The sequence below is a fragment of the Mya arenaria genome, chromosome 15, assembly GCF_026914265.1.
Source record: "Mya arenaria isolate MELC-2E11 chromosome 15, ASM2691426v1".
NCBI classification, from domain to species: domain Eukaryota; kingdom Metazoa; phylum Mollusca; class Bivalvia; order Myida; family Myidae; genus Mya; species Mya arenaria.
In genome coordinates this window covers 47711271-47732568 of record NC_069136.1, presented here as the reverse complement: position 1 = coordinate 47732568, position 21298 = coordinate 47711271, and the positions used below count along the sequence as shown (strand labels likewise).

Sequence of the window (21298 nt, the reverse complement as noted above, 5' to 3'; positions counted from 1 at the left end):
CAGGGACTTTGTGTGGGTATGCAATGACTCCCTAGACCTTAACTCATATAATGTACATTTATTCCAGGGACTTTGTGCGGGTATACAACGATTCCATAGGCCCTAACTCATACAATGTACATAAATTCCAGGGACTTTGTGCGGGTATGCAATGACTCCCTAGACCTTAACTCATACAATGTACATAAATTCCAGGGACTTTGTGCGGGTATGCAATGACTCCCTAGACCTTAACTCATACAATGTACATAAATTCCAGGGACTTTGTGTGGGTATGTAATGACTCCCTAGACCATAACTCATACAATGTACATTTATTCCAGGGACTTTGTGTGGGTATGCAATGACTCCCTAGACCTTAACTCATATAATGTACATTTATTCCAGGGACTTTGTGTGAGTATGCAATGACTCCCTAGACCATAACTCATACAATGTACATTTATTCCAGGGACTTTGTGTGGGTATGCAACGACTCCCTAGACCTTAACTCATACAATGTACATAAATTCCAGGGACTTTGTGCGGGTATGCAATGACTCCCTAGACCTTAACTCATACAATGTACATTTATTCCAGGGACTTTGTGTGGGTATGCAATGACTCCCTAGACCTTAACTCATATAATGTACATTTATTCCAGGGACTTTGTGTGGGTATGCAATGACTCCCTAGACCTTAACTCATATAATGTACATTTATTCCAGGGACTTTGTGCGGGTATACAACGATTCCATAGGCCCTAACTCATACAATGTACATAAATTCCAGGGACTTTGTGCGGGTATGCAATGACTCCCTAGACCTTAACTCATACAATGTACATAAATTCCAGGGACTTTGTGCGGGTATGCAATGACTCCCTAGACCTTAACTCATATAATGTACATTTATTCCAGGGACTTTGTGCGGGTATGCAATGACTCCCTAGACCTTAACTCATATAATGTACATTTATTCCAGGGACTTTGTGCGGGTATGCAATGACTCCCTAGACCTTAATGCCAAGCTGATTACTACAGAGCAAAAGGAGTACCATGAATCTCTCAAGGATGGCTTCGAAGACATCGTTAGCCAACTTTCCAAAATGTTCGGAGAAACTGTAAGTTTTAGTTACTCAATTTTCAAGGCTATATTTGGAATATAACACAGAACTAGGGCTCAGGGTTCCCAAGAATGTTATTTTCTGTTGAGAATTCATACTTCTATACAATAATACTTTTACAGAAAGAGATACCCAGGAACTTCATGCTTAGTAGACTGTTATGTCTTACATGTAAGTTTTTTTTTGTGACACTGAGCCCTTAATTTTTGAAAGATTATGTTTGATGGCTTAATGTTGTATATTATGAACTGTTTTGCCTTACATTATTCTTGATTTTGGCTTTTTTATAGAAAAAAAGGTGTTTTTAAGATGCTTCTCCAAATTTAACGTCTTTCTATTTTGTTGGATGTTTCATGCATGCAGAATGTCTTGATATATCTGCATTTTAATCAATTCATTTCAGCTTCTCAAACGCTAGGTTTGTAAAACTTATGTGCCAAGTTCTAAGAATTGATATATGTTTTCTTTACATGGCGTATTAGACTTAGTCCAAATAAGCTACATTTTGACACAGAACAGTTGAAATGTGATGCCAGATCATATTTGATATCAGTTGAAGTGTGATATCAGTTGAAGTGTGATATTTGAAGTGTGATATCAGTTGAAGTGTGACATCAGTTGATTTTTGATATCAGTTAAAGTGTGATATCAGTTGGTATTTGATATCAGTTAAACCGTGATATCAGTAGGTATTTGATATCAGTTAAAGTGTGATATCAGTTGATATTTGATATCAGTTAAAGTGCGATATCAGTGAAAGTGTGGTATTTACTGTTGCAGACCAATGGCATTGGAAAAACTATTGCAAAGAATGAAACAGTGTGAGATACATAATCTTTCCTTATTATAGATGTTAATAGTTCACTTAACATTAACCTATCTGATTGATATTTGATATAATACCAGTAACAGATTTAGCTGTTTAACATATTAACCCTTGTTTGAAATGTTATATGTTACCAGTGCCAGTTTTTAGGTTGTCTGTTTTTAAAAAAAAAAAAATTGGAGGTATTGTTATAGCCAAATGAAACTTGGTACATGTAAACTAATGTATAGCAAGGCGTTAATGCTGGCTTAGATAAATGTTGAGTTATGCCCCTTGATTGATTGAGTGAACAACAGACACATATTAACATTCACTCCGCGGCCCCTTGATTGATTGAGAGAACAACAGACACATATTGACATTCACTACGCGGCCCCTTGATTGATTGAGAGAACAACAGACACACATTGACATTCACTCCGCGGCCCCTATATTGATTGAGAGAACAACAGACACATATTGACATTCACTACGCGGCCCCTTGATTGATTGAGAGAACAACAGACACACATTGACATTCACTACGCGGCCCCTTGATTGATTGAGAGAACAACAGACACACGTTGACATTCACTCCGCGGCCCCTATATTGATTGAGAGAACAACAGACACACGTTGACATTCACTCCGCGGCCCCTTGATTGATCGAGAGAACAACAGACACACGTTGACATTCACTACGCGGCCCCTATATTGATTGAGAGAACAACAGACACACGTTGACATTCACTACGCGGCCCCTTGATTGATTGAGAGAACAACAGACACACGTTGACATTCACTACGCGACCCCTTGATTGATTGAGAGAACAACAAACACACGTTGACATTCACTACGCGACCCCTTGATTGATTGAGAGAACAACAGACACACGTTGACATTCACTACGCGGCCCCTTGAGTGATTGAGAGAACAACAGACACACATTGACATTCACTCCACTGCCCCTTGATTGATTGAGAGAACAACAGACACACGTTGACATTCACTACGCAGCCCCTTGATTGATTGAGAGAACAACAGACACGTTGACATTCACTACGCAGCCCCTTGATTGATTGAGAGAACAACAGACACACGTTGACATTCACTACGCAGCCCCTTGATTGATTGAGAGAACAACAGACACACGTTGACATTCACTACGCAGCCCCTTGATTGATTGAGAGAACAACAAACACACGTTGACATTCACTACGCAGCCCTTTTGCATAAGTGTGAGTTGGTGTGAGTATGTGTGTGCGTGCGTGTGTTAGATGTCTTGATTAATTAACATTTAAAACTGTTAGTTTCCAGTTACCATACTATTACATTATATTATACCTCACATAAATTTGTCCCTTCTTATATATATAATCTCGATCGGTCTGTATATCACTGTATTTTGATGAAAATCCAGTTTTATGATGTCAGCGGTCCATATTATATTTTTGGCCGGTCCGGACCTCACCAAAAATGCAATATGGACCGCTGACGTCATACGATTGGTAAATGCGGCTTGCTATTTTCACAATGGCGAAAACTTGTCACAAGTAAACATTATCAGGTTTGTTAAATAAAACACATTTAAATTGCTTTAAAAATATCGTCTTGTAATGAAAAGTGTTCGGTATAATATAAGAAATATAACACACCACTTCAGGCCATATGGCATTATAAGGACCGGTCAGTCAGCCCCCAAAGGTGAATGGACCTCGGCTAACGCTTCGGTCCATATACACCTTTGGTGGCTGACTGGCAGGTCCTTATAATGTCAAATGACCCTCAGTGGTGTGTAATATTTCTTAAGTATATGAACCAGAGGGGTTGTATATTATATACAATTATAAGAAGTTCTGATAAGCCATCTTGATCGTAAATGAATCTTACAGTCATTTCAACAGCTTTGGAATGGCAAATAAATGTGATGGTTATATTGGAGATGTATTCCACTCAATAGTTTGAGGATATTTCCATGTTGTTTCATCATCGAATACACACAATACACTTTTGCGCTATGCTTCGTTGTGTACCGTGGGCAGTTTGGCAAGAATAATCTTGTAATCATGTATAATTTATAAAACAGTTTCATTGGTTCTGCAAGCTACCAATGCAGAATTACGCACAGACACTTATATCAATTTTTTCATGTAGAAAAAGTACTGTGGCATAAGCTCGAATTAAAATTGGTCTGCCTTGTCTTTACAAATTTTAAAACAGATGAGACAACTTTTTTTACCACTTTACTAATAACATGCGATTTTATATTAAGAAGAATTGTCTCTCCTGCCTGACATGCATGTTCATTTAAATGAGATTTTGTCAGTCAATTTTCCCAGGGTATGTATGAAGAGTAGTGGGAGAAAGTTCCGTGGTTGCCGATGATGGTGTCCTTAATGAATAGAAACATTATTTGCTTGTAATTTCTAATGTACAGTATTCTCTAACTCTTGTTTTTGGATTAACATCTTTATTTTCTATTGACGACTAATTTGTAAAGTGTAATGTCTCTTAAAAACAAATTCAAAACACCCACCTGTAATTTTTTTTTTTTTAATTCAATTAAAGCTGCACTCTCACAGATTGAACGTTTTGACAACTTTTTTATTGTTTGTCTTGGAACGAGCGTATTTTTACAAAAATCCATAGAAACCAGTTATATAAGACTGCTGACAAAAAATTAGATCGCAGATTTTTATATTTATGTACAAAAAATGATGTTTTATGCCTTTTTCTTAAACCGTTAGTAACGGTTTAAGTCATTAACATTTATTTTCGAACGGAAATATGAAAATCTTCGATCTGATTTTTTGTCAGCAATCTTCTATCATTGGTTTGCAGATATTTACGCAAAAATTTGCACTTTCCAAGACAAAAAATAAAAAAGTTGTTAAAATGGTCAATCTGTGAGAGTGCAGCTTTAAGGCCTCTCTTTTTGTATTGAGCATTTAGAACAATAGTAAAAAAACAAACTCTTATATGCATATCCTCATTATTTCATGTATACTTAATAATAGTGCACCATTATTTTGTTAAAAACATATATGCACACCTATTTTTAGAATGCTGTCTACATAGTAAGTCAAACAATATTTCCATAAATTAATAATTCCCTCTCCAAAATAAAGGATAATGACCATGTACATTTGTAGCTAGTTAAACGCCCATAATGCATCAGAAGTATTCCAGTAAATGTCCTTTTTTTAACCTCACATTCTTTCGCCAAAGTGTTACATTCCTTTAATCATTCACAATTTCCGGGCCCATATTTATGATTGGTCTCTGAAACCTGAGTTCTGACTCAAGACGCAAAATTTAATTTCTCCCACCTCAATAAGGTTTATCCAAAAATTTAACCATGCTAGAAAACCCCACGGGCAAAGATAAAACAAGTACCCGTATGGAACTTGTTTTTAATGGTCATCACATTATAATTACCTCCCTTGTTGAAGACTGTTGTCTGGAGCATCATAGAAACCGTGTCTTGTGGCAATATTAAGAATGCTAATTAATTATTTCTTGCTACAAATGTCACCATAAAAAAGTTTTAATGCTCATTTCAAGAAATAATGCTTCACTTTCCTCAGAACTATTTAAAGACCGATTTGACAATTAACATAATCTGAATCACTGCGCACAAATCCATGACAACCACAAATTATCACATATCCATACCCATTTATTTTCACTACGCACAAAAGAGTTCCAGCAATAAATACATTTTTACTTAATTTTGTTTAACTGAGGTGGGAGAAAAACCATCTGCCATAGCCACTCGTGTAAAATAGGTTCATCCCAACCATCGCGCAGGGTGTTTAGTGGAAACGAGGTTCACACTACGCTCTGGTCGGGATGAACCTATCTTGCACTCTAGGCCATGGAAGATGCTTATAATCTTGATTCTGTTCTAAATTTCAATCTAGCAGACCATTGGTGGTGATCTTTGTTGTATAAAATACACCATTGGTGGTGATCTTTGTTGTATATAATACTTGTGTGTTTCAGAGTCTGGAAATATAATTTAATATTATTGACTTTTCTCTCATTTTAAAATTTAGCTTTTCTGACCATAAGCATGGGCCCAAGATTATTAAAAAAAAAATTGTTTACATTTTTAAAACATTGCTGATCCATTGTGGTTGTTGTTACTAATGTTAACATATAACACAACTAAACTTGATGTTACCATTTCATTGTATTTCAAAGATGTATGATCTCTAAACATAGAACACTAAATTTTAAATGTGTTACTAATTGGCTTATCTAATCATTGCAGCATGAATTTATAATTACATGTATATACTTTGAAAATTGTTTGCACGAACGAATACAACAAAACTAAGCAATCATTATTCAAATGCTTTTTGAAGAAAATACAATGTAACAACAGCAATAAATATTTGTCTGTATTTTTTCTGAACAGGTGTTAACAAAGGAAAGTGAAGGTTCCCAGCGCGGGTCTATGTCTGTGTTCAACATAGTAGCACCGCAGGGGTCCAGCACAGCCTAAGGAGGAGTCCAGTCTGGAATTGTGCTTACATTATGAACAATATATAACAAGTACTATGTTGCCTACATGCAACCAGTCTGGAATTGTGTTAACTCATGAACTAGGTACCAGTCCAGACTTTGAATCTAATGTTGCAACTAGTCTGAAATTGTGTTAACACATGAACTAGATATTAGTCTAGACATTGAATCTGAGTATGGAAACAGTCCAGAATTGTGTTATACAATCATGAACAAGATAACAGTCTAAACTTGAACTTTGAACATGCAACCAGTCTGGAGCTGTGTTTACACATGAACAGGATTCCAGTCTAGATTTTAATTCTAAACATGCAACTGGATAAATTTGGACAAGATAACAGTCTGTAATTTGCTCATTTGATTCTGGAAGTGTTTTAAAATAGAGTCTGGACTGTCATGCAACCAGTCTGAAATTATGTTTTCATAGAAACATGGTCCATGTTTCTTTTCAAAAATATACCTTTGGCTTTGAGTTTTAACTATCATAGTTTTCATAAGTGCATTACTTCAAACTTGTATTCCATCCACTTACATTCTGCAAGCCAGCTGACTTTTATTTATGCTTTTCAGATTAATTTGTTCTCATTATTAAAACCCTGTCCAATAAATGTTAGCATTTGGTAGCTTCATGAATGGCCATCAGTGACAAGCATTTCAGAAGGCCGGTGATCATTTATTTATAAAGATTGTGTATGTTGTCTTGTTCATGTCTTCTGTTCATTGAGTGAGAATGCTGACATATTTTATCGGTTTTCTGTTTATGTTTTATTCTTTTTAATTTGTTTGTTTGGATAAATTTAAAGAAAAACTCTATTATCAGCATTAATGCTTTATCAAAGGAATGGTCAATATTTCAAACTTGTTTACCATTGGTCAAATGTGTTTGTCCAATCAGAGTGCAGCATTGAAATAAACACTGATGTCATAACTGACCGATTCAAGCCAAAATTTATGTCAGATTTTTCTCTGTACAAAAGACTAGGGCAATGTTATATCTAAAGTTGACAAAACAAGTTGAAATCTGGCTTGATGAAAGTAGATTCTTTGAACATGTATAGAGTCATTATCATGGCAGTGTACCATTGTATTTGTACATAATTATAAATACTTGTACATTATCCAAAACATACATGTAGCTGAAAATTTGTATAGAGTGAATTGATTTTGGTAATCAAGAAACAATTAGACATAACCTAGATCTGTTCTATAGTATTTATTCCATTGAGGGCTAGGATTATCAGCCATCATATATTGTTAGCTTTTTGTGTGTGTTTTTATAGATAAAAACTTGAGGGATTGTGATAGCCTTGGTGTCTATGTCTGCGTTGTTTGACCTTAGCCATACCTCATCATTATCTTTCAATGAAACTTGGTATACATGTGGCCTGAGACAATACAATAATGTAAAGCAAGGACCATGACTCTGGATTTAATAATTGCTGAGTAATTCCCCTTGTTATTAACTTGGTATACGGGTGGCCAGAGACAATACACTGATGAAAAGCAAGGACTATAACTCTGGATTTAATGATTGCTGAGTAACGCCCCATGTTATAAACTTGGTATACAGGTGGCCAGAGACAATACAATGATGTAACGCAAGGACCATAACTCTGGATTTAATGATTGCTGAGTAACGCCCCTTGTTATAAACTTGGTATGTAGGTGGCCAGAGACAATACACTGATGTAGCGCAAGGACCATAACTCTGGATTTAATAATTGCTGAGTAACAGTTTATCTGACAAAAAACAGATGTACATTGGCTTTTGCTCTGCAGCATTCTTGTATAAAAAATTGGTTATACATTTTACAATGAACATAATTTAGAAAGATCTTGTATACATATGGCAGATTTCACGTTTTGGTGACCAAAAAGTTCCCGGCGAATATTGATTTTTAAAATTTATTGCAGATTTGTGATTTCAACATAATCTTTTACAGCAATTTCTTATCTATCATATTTTAGAACATTTGCAATGATTTATTCATGCATTTTTATAAAAAAAAGAATTTTGTATCACCATACCATTTGTGCTAGTGTTACAATATTGCCGGTAAAAACTTGTTTTTTTTTAATATTTTGATCCAAAGAAGTATTTTGTCTTGCACTAAATGGTTCATTTATCTATAAAACAGATTATACAGACAAAAAATAAAGATTGTTTCGTTTTTCTCAAATAAATTTATTGAAACAAACCCTAATTGGACAACAAGACAGAAAATGCTTTCTGCAAACATAGGTTTTCTTTTTATATCAGATCAGATAAGCTATAAACATAAATGTTTTGTTGTGGTAATATAAATGTCTCTAGTATGGTGCAATTATCATTACCTTTGATATTAAACATATATATTATAAATTGCTAATTGCAGTATGTGCTAGTGTTACCACAAAACAGAATGAGTAACATTAGCAGTATGTCACATTAGCAGTTGGACAGAATGTTTCACAACAAATTAAAATACAGACCTACCACAGACTGTTTGAGCTTGATACAGTATAAAACAAACTATATAAATGATTGATAAACACGGTCAATTGATAATCACAAAAATTCTTAATTCTGTCCAATAAATAACGATATCAAACACAAAAGCGGTATGAATTCAATATAAACTACGTACCTAATGAATGAATACTTACAAACGATAGTTTACAGACGACATTGTTATGTTCGAATAATTGACTATGGGAAAGTCATCAAATTTCAACGATTTTCTTGCTTTATTAAGCGCTTGTCTTAATGCTAGCGTGACATAATGTTAACGTTACATCGAAGGACAGAATGAGCCAAACTTGGATTAAGTTTTTATCAACGGTATTCACCACTATTTTTATCATTTCAATGTCAACTGTGAACCAGTCCAATATAAAAGTAATCGCTACCCGGATGTTAACCCTCAGTCGGTGTAAATTATTCACGAATAGAAAAGGTGCTATCGTCATGCTAAAATGGGACAGAATCGATTTTGAGTAACATTAACACATTTTTAGACCTAAAAAACTTTATGATCGGGAATGACCAATTTCTTGTTACATGCAATACTGTTTTTATCCGACATGTAGTCTTTGTTTTCAGTGATTTAATAAAGGTGTGTTTAGGCTTAAAACAGTTAGCAGTGGATCATGTCTGCTAATGTTACACAACAATTCGAGGACAGATTACCGTAACGTTATCACCATGCGCAATTACCGAAAATTTAAGTATATTACGAACGAAATGCAATCATTTTAGATATATTATTGTTTTAATTAACATTTCTTGCAAACATTATTCAACAGACAAGAATAAAATACTTACCAGATGTTACTGAAAAGCATCCTCAAAAAAGTGGTATATTGGTACCGGGAAGATTTTCTGTCTTTTTTGTCCTAAATATCGGCATATTTTTACATTTTTTTACCTTATTTAACACAATATTTTCATTATTTTAATACAAATCACTTCTATTAGGTGTTCTTATTTGGTTGGGAAAGGCAATTGCTGTATATATGACGTTGACATGCAATAACAATAAATGAAAGCAAATGGGCCAAATAATTGCCTTTTTTGTGAAATCTGCCATATGTGAAGTTTAATTGTATATACATCATAAAATGTTACTTTTCTTTTTATTGTACTTTATGCATATAACTATGTATGCATATAACTATGTTATTTTTCCCTTTGCTCCAAAATAGTTTTCGTTTATCAACAATCTGTGATAGCTTGTATATGTTGTTGTCCATTTGAGGTTTCATTGTAGGTGCAAGTGAATTGTTGAAATTGTTGAAATACAAGCGAGGTCTTGTCTTTTTTTGTCATGATTAAAAATTGAGATTAATTTATTAGTTGGATCCAATATGTAAAATTTTTAAACATTTATGCAAGATGGGTATTAATTTTTGTATTGAAAATGTAAGCCTTTTTCCATTTTGTTCAAAGATTAATGGATTAAATTTCATAAAAAAATTATAAGCTTAAATTGCAGAAAAAAACATAATTACCAAAGCAAACATGAATGTGGCAACTATTCTTTCGTTTATTTTTTTAACTCCATATTTTATTAAAATTGAATTTTTACTCCCTTAAAGCTGCTCTCTCACAGATTAAACATTTTGACGACTTTTTTATTTTTTGACTTGGCACAAGCCAGTTTTTGCAAAAAATCCATAGAAACCAGTGATATAAGACTGCTGACAAAAAATCCATAGAAACCGCAGTGATATAAGACTGCTGACAAAAAATCCATAGAAACCAGTGATATAAGACTGCTGACAAAAAATCCATAGAAACCGCAGTGATATAAGACTGCTGACAAAAAATCCATAGAAACCAGTGATATAAGACTGCTGACAAAAAGTTAGATTGCAGATTTTTATATTTATGTTCAGAAAATGAAAATCTACGCTCTGATTTTTTGTCAGCAATCTTATATAACTGGTTTACATGGTTTTTCGCAAAAATTGGCTCGCTCCAAGACAAAAAATAAAAGAGATGTAAAAATGGTATATATGTGAGAGTGCAGCTTTAAATGAGAGTAAAAAGCCTTCATAATTCTCTTTATAAAGGGTTGTTTGGCAGATATACACTGATTAAATGTAATAATTATAATAATATGTTTGCTGTTTATAACATAATGTATTATATTCATTGTTATGTGTTAGTTTCCTTTAGCAATATTTATTTAACCATGGTCACTATATCATCTCTTTCATAATGTATATTTGAGACCATTCTCATTCTGTTAATCATTGTGTTAACTATATATACTATGGTTGCCTGTAGATTTGTTATATATGTTTAGTTAGAGAGGAAATTATTGTATCTATATGTAGGATTATTAAGACACAGTGCTTTATGATGTATGTATTTGTTTATTACTTAACATATAATAAATGCCAACATATAATAGTTGAGTTATATCTTATATCATAGATCAATCAGCTTATATTGTCAGTCACAACTGCATGTTTATTGAAATTCTGAAGATTGAGATATATTATAAACACGCTTTTGAGCCCTTGAAAATGTTCAGAAAATATCATGTTCATGTCCGATTTTAGCTGGGTACAAAACTTGAAATTTGTCTAGGACACGGGGTAATAACCCTCTTTCCCTGCCTTTGTCACTAAAGCAAGGGCCAAGATTCAATTCATAGTCAATGAATGTGCATCATAGTTACCAGTTGTACAAGGAATGAGTTGGGGCATAAAGAGGCCATACCTAACTTACATGTTTAACCTGGAAATATACCTAAATACTTTTATTTTATCTCCATAGTTTAATTTGGACTAAAAATGGTAACCAAGAACTATCAGTTTAAGTAACAGTGGCCTTGACCACTATCAGTTTAAGTTACAGTGGCCTTGACCACTATCAGTTCAAGTATCAGTGGCCTTGACAGTTTAAGTAACAGTGGCCTTGACCACTATCAGATTAAGTGACGGTGGCCTTGACCACTATCAGTTTAAGTAATGTTGGCCTTGACTACTATCAGATTAAGTAACGGTGGCCTTGACCACTATAAGATTAAGTTACAGTGGCCTTGACCACTATCAGATTAAGTAACGGTGGCCTTGATCACTACAAGATTAAGTTACAGTGGCCTTGACCACTATCAGTTTAAGTAACAGTGGCCTTGGCCACTATCAGTTTAAGTAACAGCAGCCTTGACCACTATTAGTTTAAGTAACAACGGCCTTGACCACTATCAGTTTAAGTAACAGTGGCCTTGACCACTATCAGTTTAAGTAACAGTGGCCTTGACCACTATCAGTTTAAGTAACAGTGGCCTAGACCACTATCAGTTTAAGTAACAGCAGCCTTGACCACTATTAGTATTAGTAACAACGGCCTTGACCACTATCAGTTTAAGTAACAGTGGCCTTGACCACTATCAGTTTAAGTAACAGCAGCCTTGGCCACTATCAGTTTAAGTAACAACGGCCTTGACCACTATCAGTTTAAGTAACAGTGGCCTTGACCACTATCAGTTTAAGTAACAGCAGCCTTGACCACTATTAGTTTAAGTAACAATGGCCTAGACCACTATCAGTTTAAGTAACAGTGGCCTTGACCACTATCAGTTTTAGTAACAGTGGCCTTGACCTAGGTATACAACCTAACATACAGACTTTACATTATTGTAAAAGTTATGACTAACACAAATACTTTTAAAGATACATGTGTGTGTATGACTAGATTTCATGCTTCCTTTGCATTGTGTTAATTATGTCAAGAATTATACATGTATATAACTTTGCTGGACAAATTGTGGAATGTCAAAACTGTTTTTAAACATCCCATCCTTGATATTAGATCCCATAAATGTTTGTCAGTATGGACACACATTTATCATCAGAAGTGGTTTTTCACAAAATATTTAATTATTTATAAATGTAAATGAGTGTTCCCTATTAAACTGTTAATGGTTTTTAAGTGTCAAACTAATGTGAGCTGTTTTGTACATCTTGTCAAAAATGACAGGAGGTTTTGTCCATAGGATGCAACTGGGGTCATGGTCACTTTTACTATAAAATAATAAATATTTTTTTACATGATATGTGTCGTGATCCCAGCCACAACATACGCGAGAATACACCTATTGTAACCGCGGCATTAAATCGAAGATCAGGCCCGTCGCCACGCGCCAGTTCACAACAGCATCAGACAATCAAAATATTTAGTTATATAGTGCCATAACTGATCTTCCTGGGAGTCACATTTCAATCTGGCTAATACACTTATGGAGATACACGCGACAAAATATTTTGCGACGACGGTCGGACAAGGGCCTGAAATACTTGGAGGCATAAACACACAAACTGCAAAATTGAATTACCAATCAGCAAGCAATTCCCTTTAAAAATACCAAAATTATATTTGGTAACCGAGCATCTAAACAACGGTTTTATGAATGACGAGCTCGATTGTAAATCGTATACATTAAAGCTTTCTAGCGAGTTTGATTGTAAATCGTATACAAGCTGTCTGACGAGTTTAATTGTAAATCGTGTACGTTAAAGCTTAATGACGAGTTTAATTGTAAATCGTATACATTAAAGCTTTCTGACGAGTTTTATTGTAAGTCGTATACAAGCTATCTGACGAGTTTAATTGTAAATCGTGTACGATAAAGCTTTCTGACGAGTTTAATTTTAAATCGTGTACGTTAAAGCTTTCTGACGAGTTTAATTGTGCATCGTGTACGTTAAAGCTTTCTGACGAGTTTAATTGTGCATCGTATACGTTAAAGCTTTCTGACGAGTTTAATTGTAAATCGTGTACGTTAAAGCTTTATGACGAGTTTAATTGTAAATCTTGTACGTTAAAGCTTTCTGACGAGTTTAATTGTAAATCGTATACGTTAAAGCTTTCTGACGAGTTTAATTTTAAATCGTGTACGTTAAAGCTTTCTGACGAGTTTAATTTTAAATCGTGTACGTTAAAGCTTTCTGAAGAGTTTAATTGTGCATCGTGTACGTTAAAGCTTTCTGACGAGTTTAATTGTGCATCGTGTACGTTAAAGCTTTCTGACGAGTTTAATTGTGCATCGTGTACGTTAAAGCTTTCTGACGAGTTTAATTGTGCATCGTATACGTTAAAGCTTTCTGACGAGTTTAATTGTGCATCGTGTATGTTAATTGTACATCTTATACGTTAAAGCTTTGTAGGACTTAGTCAAAACCAACAGTCTTGGACATGGTCCATACCAACAGTCGCGGGCTTAGTCCATACCAACAGTCGCAGACTGAGTCCATACCAACAGTCGCGGGCTAAGTCCATACCAACAGTCGCGGGCTTAGTCCATACCAACAGTCGCGGGCTTAGTCCATACCAACAGTCGCAGACTGAGTCCATACCAACAGTCGCGGACTTGGTCCATACCAACAGTCGCGGGCTTAGTCCATACCAACAGTCGCGGGCTTAGTCCATACCAACAGTCGCGGGCTTAGTCCATACCAACAGTCGCGGACTTGGTCCATACCAACAGTCGCGGACTTGGTCCATACCAACAGTCGCGGACTTGGTCCTTACCAACAGTCGCGGACTTGGTCCTTACCAACAGTCGCGGGCTAAGTCCATACCAACAGTCGCGGGCTTAGTCAATACCAACAGTCGCGGGCTTAGTCCATACCAACAGTCGCGGCCTTAGACCATACCAACAGTCGCGGGCTTAGTCCATACCAACAGTCGCGGGCTTAGTCCATACCAACAGTCGCGGGCTTAGTCCATACCAACAGTCGCGGACTTAGACCATATCAACAGTCGCGGGCTTGGTCCATACCAACAGTCGGGGGCTTAGTCCATACCAACAGTCGCGGGCTTAGTCCATAACAACAGTCGCGGGCTTGGTCCTTACCAACAGTCGCGGGCTTAGACCATACCAACAGTCGCGGGCTTAGTCCATACCAACAGTCGCAGGCTTAGTCCATACCAACAGTCGCGGACTTAGACCATAACAACAGTCGCGGGCTTAGTCCATACCAACAGTCGCGGACTTAGACCATATCAACAGTCGCGGGCTTGGTCCATACCAACAGTCGGGGGCTTAGTCCATACCAACAGTCGCGGGCTTAGTCCATAACAACAGTCGCGGACTTGGTCCTTACCAACAGTCGCGGGCTTAGACCATACCAACAGTCGCGGGCTTAGTCCATACCAACAGTCGCAGGCTTAGTCCATACCAACAGTCGCGGACTTAGACCATATCAACAGTCGCGGGCTTGGTCCATACCAACAGTCGGGGGCTTAGTCCATACCAACAGTCGCGGGCTTAGTCCATAACAACAGTCGCGGACTTAGTCCATACCAACAGTCGCGGGCTTAGTCCATAACAACAGTCGCGGGCTTAGTCCATACCAACAGTCGCGGGCTAAGTCCATACCAACAGTCGCGGGCTTAGTCCATAACAACAGTCGCGGACTTAGTCCATACCAACAGTCGCGGACATGGTCCATACCAACAGTTGCAGACTTAGACCATACCAACAGTCGCGGACATGGTCCATACCAACAGTCGCGGACTTAGACCATACCAACAGTCGCGGACATGGTCCATAACAACAGTCGCGGACTTAGTCCATACCAACAGTCGCGGACATGGTCCATACCAACAGTTGCAGACTTAGACCATACCAACAGTCGCGGACATGGTCCATACCAACAGTTGCAGACTTAGTCCATACCAACAGTCGCGGACATAGTCCATACCAACAGTCGCGGACATGGTCCATACCAACAGTCGCGGGCTTAGACCATACCAACAGTCGCGGACTTGGTCCTTACCAACAGTCGCGGGCTTGGTCCTTACCAACAGTCGCGGGCTAAGTCCATACCAACAGTCGCGGACTTGGTCCTTACCAACAGTCGCGGGCTTAGTCCATACCAACAGTCGCGGGCTAAGTCCATACCAACAGTCGCGGACTTAGACCATACCAACAGTCGCGGGCTTGGTCCTTACCAACAGTCGCGGGCTTGGTCCATACCAACAGTCGCGGGCTAAGTCCATACCAACAGTCGCGGACTTGGTCCTTACCAACAGTCACGGGCTTAGTCCATACCAACAGTCGCGGTCTAAGTCAATACCAACAGTCGCGGACTTGGTCCTTACCAACAGTCGCGGGCTTAGTCCATACCAACAGTCGCGGGCTAAGTCCATACCAACAGTCGCGGGCTTAGACCATACCAACAGTCGCGGACTTGGTCCTTACCAACAGTCACGGGCTTGGTCCTTACCAACAGTCGCGGGCTAAGTCCATACCAACAGTCGCGGACTTGGTCCTTACCAACAGTCGCGGGCTTAGTCCATACCAACAGTCGCGGGCTTGGTCCATACCAACAGTCGGGGCCTTAGACCATACCAACAGTCGCGGGCTTGGTCCTTACCAACAGTCGCGGGCTAAGTCCATACCAACAGTCGCGGGCTTAGTCCATACCAACAGTCGCGGACTTAGTTCATACCAACAGTCGCGGGCTAAGATCATACCAACAGTCGCGGGCTTAGTCCATACCAACAGTCGCGGGCTTAGTCCATACCAACAGTCGCGGGCATAGTCCATTCCAACAGTCGCGGGCTAAGTCCATACCAACAGTCGCGGGCTTAGTGCATACAAACAGTTGCGGGCTAAGTCCATACCAACAGTCGCGGGCTTGGTCCATACCAACAGTCGCGGACTTGGTCCATACCAACAGTCGCGGACTTAGTCAAAACCAACAGTCGCGGACTTAGTCAAAACCAACAGTCGCGGACTTGGTCCATACCAACAGTCGCGGACTTGGTCCATACCAACAGTCGCGGACTTGGTCCTTACCAACAGTCGCGGACTTGGTCCATACCAACAGTCGCGGACTTGGTCCATACCAACAGTCGCGGACTTAGACCATACCAACAGTCGCGGGCTTGGTCCTTACCAACAGTCGCGGGCTTGGTCCATACCAACAGTCGCGGGCTAAGTCCATACCAACTGTCGCGGGCTCAGTCCATACCAACAGTCGCGGACTTGGTCCATACCAACAGTCGCGGGCTTAGTCCATACCAACAGTCGCGGACTTGGTCCATACTAACAGTCGCGAACTTAGTCAAAACCAACAGTCGCGGACTTGGTTCATACCAACAGTCGCGGACTTGGTTCGTACCAACAGTCGCGGACTTAGTCAATACCAACAGTCGCGGACTTGGTCCATATCAACAGGCGCGGGCTGGGTCCTTACCAACAGTGGTGGACTCAGTCCATACCAACAGTCGCGGACTTGGTCCATACCAACAGTCACGGACTTGGTCCATACAGACAGTCGCGGACTTGGTCCATACAGACAGTCGCGGACTTGGTCCATACAGACAGTCGCGGACTTGGTCCATACCAACAGTCACGGACTTGGTCCATACAGACAGTCTCGGATTTGGTCCATACAGACAGTCACGGACTTGGTCCATACAGACAGTCTCGGACTTGGTCCATACAGACAGTCACGGACTTGGTCCATACAGACAGTCGCGGACTTGGTCCATACAGACAGTCACGGACTTGGTCCATACAGACAGTCTCGGACTTGGTCCATACAGACAGTCACGGACTTGGTCCATACAGACAGTCTCGGACTTAGTCCATACCAACAGCCGAGGGCTTGGTTTATACCAACAGTCGCGGACTTGGTCCATACCAACAGTCGCGGACTTGGTCCATACCAACAGTCGCGGACTTGGTCCATACAGACAGTCGCGGACTTGGTCCATACAGACAGTCACGGACTTGGTCCATACAGACAGTCGCGGACTTGGTCCATACAGACAGTCACGGACTTGGTCCATACCAACAGTCGCGGACTTGGTCCATACAGACAGTCACGGACTTGGTCCATACAGACAGTCGCGGACTTGGTCCATACCAACAGTCGCGGACTTGGTCCATACAGACAGTCGCGGACTTGGTCCATACAGACAGTCGCGGACTTGGTCCATACAGACAGTCGCGGACTTGGTCCATACAGACAGTCGCGGACTTGGTCCATACCAACAGTCGCGGACTTGGTCCATACCAACAGTCGCGGACTTGGTCCATACCAACAGTCGCGGGCTTAGTCAATACCAACAGTCGCGGACTTGGTCCATACCAACAGTCGCGGACTTGGTCCATACAGACAGTCGCGGACTTGGTCCATACAGACAGTCGCGGACTTGGTCCATACCAACAGTCGCGGACTTGGTCCATACCAACAGTCGCGGACTTGGTTCATACCAACAGTCGCGGACTTGGTCCATACCAACAGTCGCGGACTTGGTCCTTACCAACAGTCGCGGACTTGGTCCATACCAACAGTCGCGGACTTGGTCCATACCAACAGTCGCGGACTTAGTCAATACCAGCAGTCGCGGACTTGGTCCATACTAACAGTCGCGGACTTGGTCCATACAGACAGTCGCGGACTTGGTCCATACCAACAGTCGCGGACTTGGTCCATACAGACAGTCGCGGACTTGGTCCATACAGACAGTCGCGGACTTGGTCCATACCAACAGTCGCGGACTTGGTCCATACAGACAGTCGGGGGCTTGGTCCATACCAACAGTCTCGGACTTGATCCATACCAACAGTCGGTCACAGCGAGTTTGCTGAATTTATTGGACAGTAATGGTTCACTGACTAAGCAATTAGTTAGTGTTGGCGCGAAAGCCCTCTATTCATGCGCGTAGCTGCCTATACGTGAGTACGCGGCTGAATCCGCATGCTTCTGAGAAACAATTGAAAGAAATCCGCCAAAGTTGCAGTATACGTACTTGACTACATAATCATAAAACTGTCCATTTTCCGGTACTAAATAAAGCACCCGAGAAGGCCCAGATTGCACCATGGTTTTTTCAGAGGGAGCATGCCCCTTAGCACAATTATGAATCCACATGAATAGAGGGCTAGCTAAGCCCCTGTCTATTCTAGCCACCGCGCATGCACGGGCCATCGCTAAATAATAACCAATTAACGACCAAAATGGAAATTTGGCGATTGTTTCGTCGAGGATTCTAGATGATTAAATTCGAATCCGTCTGACGATCCAAAATCATAACACTAGCTCATGGCAAAAAAGTCACGCCCGCCCCCCCCCCCCCCAGGTCCGAGGAATAGCGGGGACTTTGACTTTCGGTCCACCCCACCCCGGGTCAAATCCCCGCCCTGTGGAGACGTACAGATTGTAAAATCCCCGCCTATTGCCCCTGCACCCCAGGGACCCTAGGTAAGGCCCATTCCCCGCTATATTTTTGCGAACACAAAACCACCGCATTGACCCGCCACTGCGGGGCCACCTGGAAGGTAAAAACACGGCCTATTTCCCCGGCTATCCCCGGGGCGTGGTTACAATTGACTGGTGCATTTAAATAAAAATACCCCCCCCCCCCAAAAAAAAAAAAAAAAAATAATCAAAAAAAATAAATAATAATAACATAGACGTCATAACAAAAGTTTGGTTGGTGTGCCATAAGTTAATCAATTTAAAAAAAGAAGAATCAGTTTGGCTTACTCATGGTAGTTCAGAACGTTCTGATTCCTTTGTCATTTTGCAATTACCAATTACATCAAAAGCTATTATAGAAATGAACAAGAGCACCTCGTTGAAACCAAGGCATCTTTGTTAAACAGATACACCATGCAATCAATACTATTTTAGTTTCTCATCATAGGCACTTCCGTTTAATTTCGCTGTCATATTTTAATCAATTTTCAATTCGCACTCAAGTACCATCCAATTTCTTAAAGCTTCCATTTGCAAAAGATACGACAATGAACTCGTGCTCATTATTAAAGGAAAAGTCAATTTAGTAATGATCTAAACTCTTGTTGAATTAGCACGTTTACAAATCGAGCATTTCCGCGCAAAAAAAACTCCCACACTAATCGTCTATTAGAATTTTCTAGACTGAATAAATAATTCTCAAAATCTGTTTCCTGTTTCTTTTCTCAACAATTTCATATAGCTGAACATCTGAAAGAGTACTTGGAAGTTTCGGATGTTTCATATACCTTTAATAATAAGTTCATTTCATTCCATAATCGAAAGCGCTTACGTAAAGGAAACAAAAATAAAGCCGAAACAGCCTTGCATTTGTATGATATATTCTATGCATTGGCCTGGTTAAATACAGGCTAACAAGCGAAAAAAATATTTCAAGTTTCCGGAATGTCGCCGGTTTTCCATTTCAAATATGTTTTATAAAAAGTATTTGCCTTATGTAAACTAGAGTCATGTATGCATGTCCTATTTCCAACACAAACGGTGGGATTTTAGACCATTTATTGACAATATATCAGCCTCTTCAAAGTGCATAGAAAATAAACGAGTACCTCTCCGCTACTATTTGAATAAATGTTTTTTTCAATCAACAACTATCAACGCGAACTATCAACAAAGTCATGTTTAATTTAATAGGAAAGACGATTTAGTCTTTGAATTGCTATGATTTAACGTAAAAATGTCAGGCTGATATTAAAACTTATTTTTTTAGTATTTATTTCATTGAGAATCAAACTATGGAAACCATTTTAAATAGCATTGAGAAGCATCTCCAACGTATTGTTTTACTAATTAGATTGAATGAGTCAAATGTAAAAATATTGACCGTGTTTATTTACATTTCGTAATACATTGTATTAACTTGTATAAAAATGACTTACATGAACATATACTATTCACGGCATTTGCTCGAATGCCCTACTGCGTTCATACAGAACAATCGCAAGAAAAAATGCTATCAATCCTTAAATATCAACATATACTGTATGGTTCGAGCTTTTGGTATCTCCTTATGATTTGCAAGACTTTATTTCGTCATACCTTAAAAAGTGAAATTTCAAAGAAAAATTAGCGGGTCGCTTTAAAGTTGAAACATTAAGGATTTATCACATGTTTTAAATATTTACATTCGCCTAGACCTTTGAATAGATAAACCCTGACGTTTATACACGCAAGAGGTTATGGCATCATTGTTTATTTCAATATTGCGCTCCAATTGGATAAGCGAGACGTCATTTCACCAATGACATACGACGTTACAAAATCAGCAATTCTTTATTCAAATACATTTACAACAAATACTCAATTACAGAAGATGCTATTTTTTCGTAATGATTTTCTTTAATGTTAATAAAAGTATTAATTGCATTTCTTCTTGCGTTTATACTGCATGAACGCGATAGGGCAAGCGATAAAATTACTAAAAAGCCCTTATCATCGGAAATATTTCAAAGGCGTCGAACTAGTCATTCGTGGGTAAGAAAACACGTAATTGTTTTCCTGCGGATTTATTTCACTTAAACAATAAAACTGATCATTTACTTAAGAAACTAAATGCGTTTTCGTCCCTTCGGAAGAAATAATGTTC

The 21298-nt window shown here is 38.9% G+C and overlaps 1 protein-coding gene across 10 annotated transcripts in view; it reads left to right on the top strand.

The window, feature by feature from the left end:
* The window catches only part of LOC128218885 (dedicator of cytokinesis protein 9-like), a 91724-nt gene extending 80388 nt beyond the window's left edge, over positions 1-11336 (top strand). For 8 of the 10 annotated variants that reach the window (XM_052926642.1, XM_052926638.1, XM_052926640.1 and 5 more), the window contains 3 exons: positions 964-1102; positions 4974-4988; positions 6335-11336. In XM_052926642.1, coding sequence (XP_052782602.1) covers positions 964-1102; positions 4974-4988; positions 6335-6421 — 241 coding nt within the window. In that variant the 3' untranslated portion in view covers positions 6422-11336. The remainder of the gene's footprint in view (positions 1-963; positions 1103-4973; positions 4989-6334) is intronic. The other 2 variants (XM_052926646.1, XM_052926645.1) reach the window with 1 other exon arrangement.
* The last annotated feature ends 9962 nt before the right edge of the window (positions 11337-21298 follow it).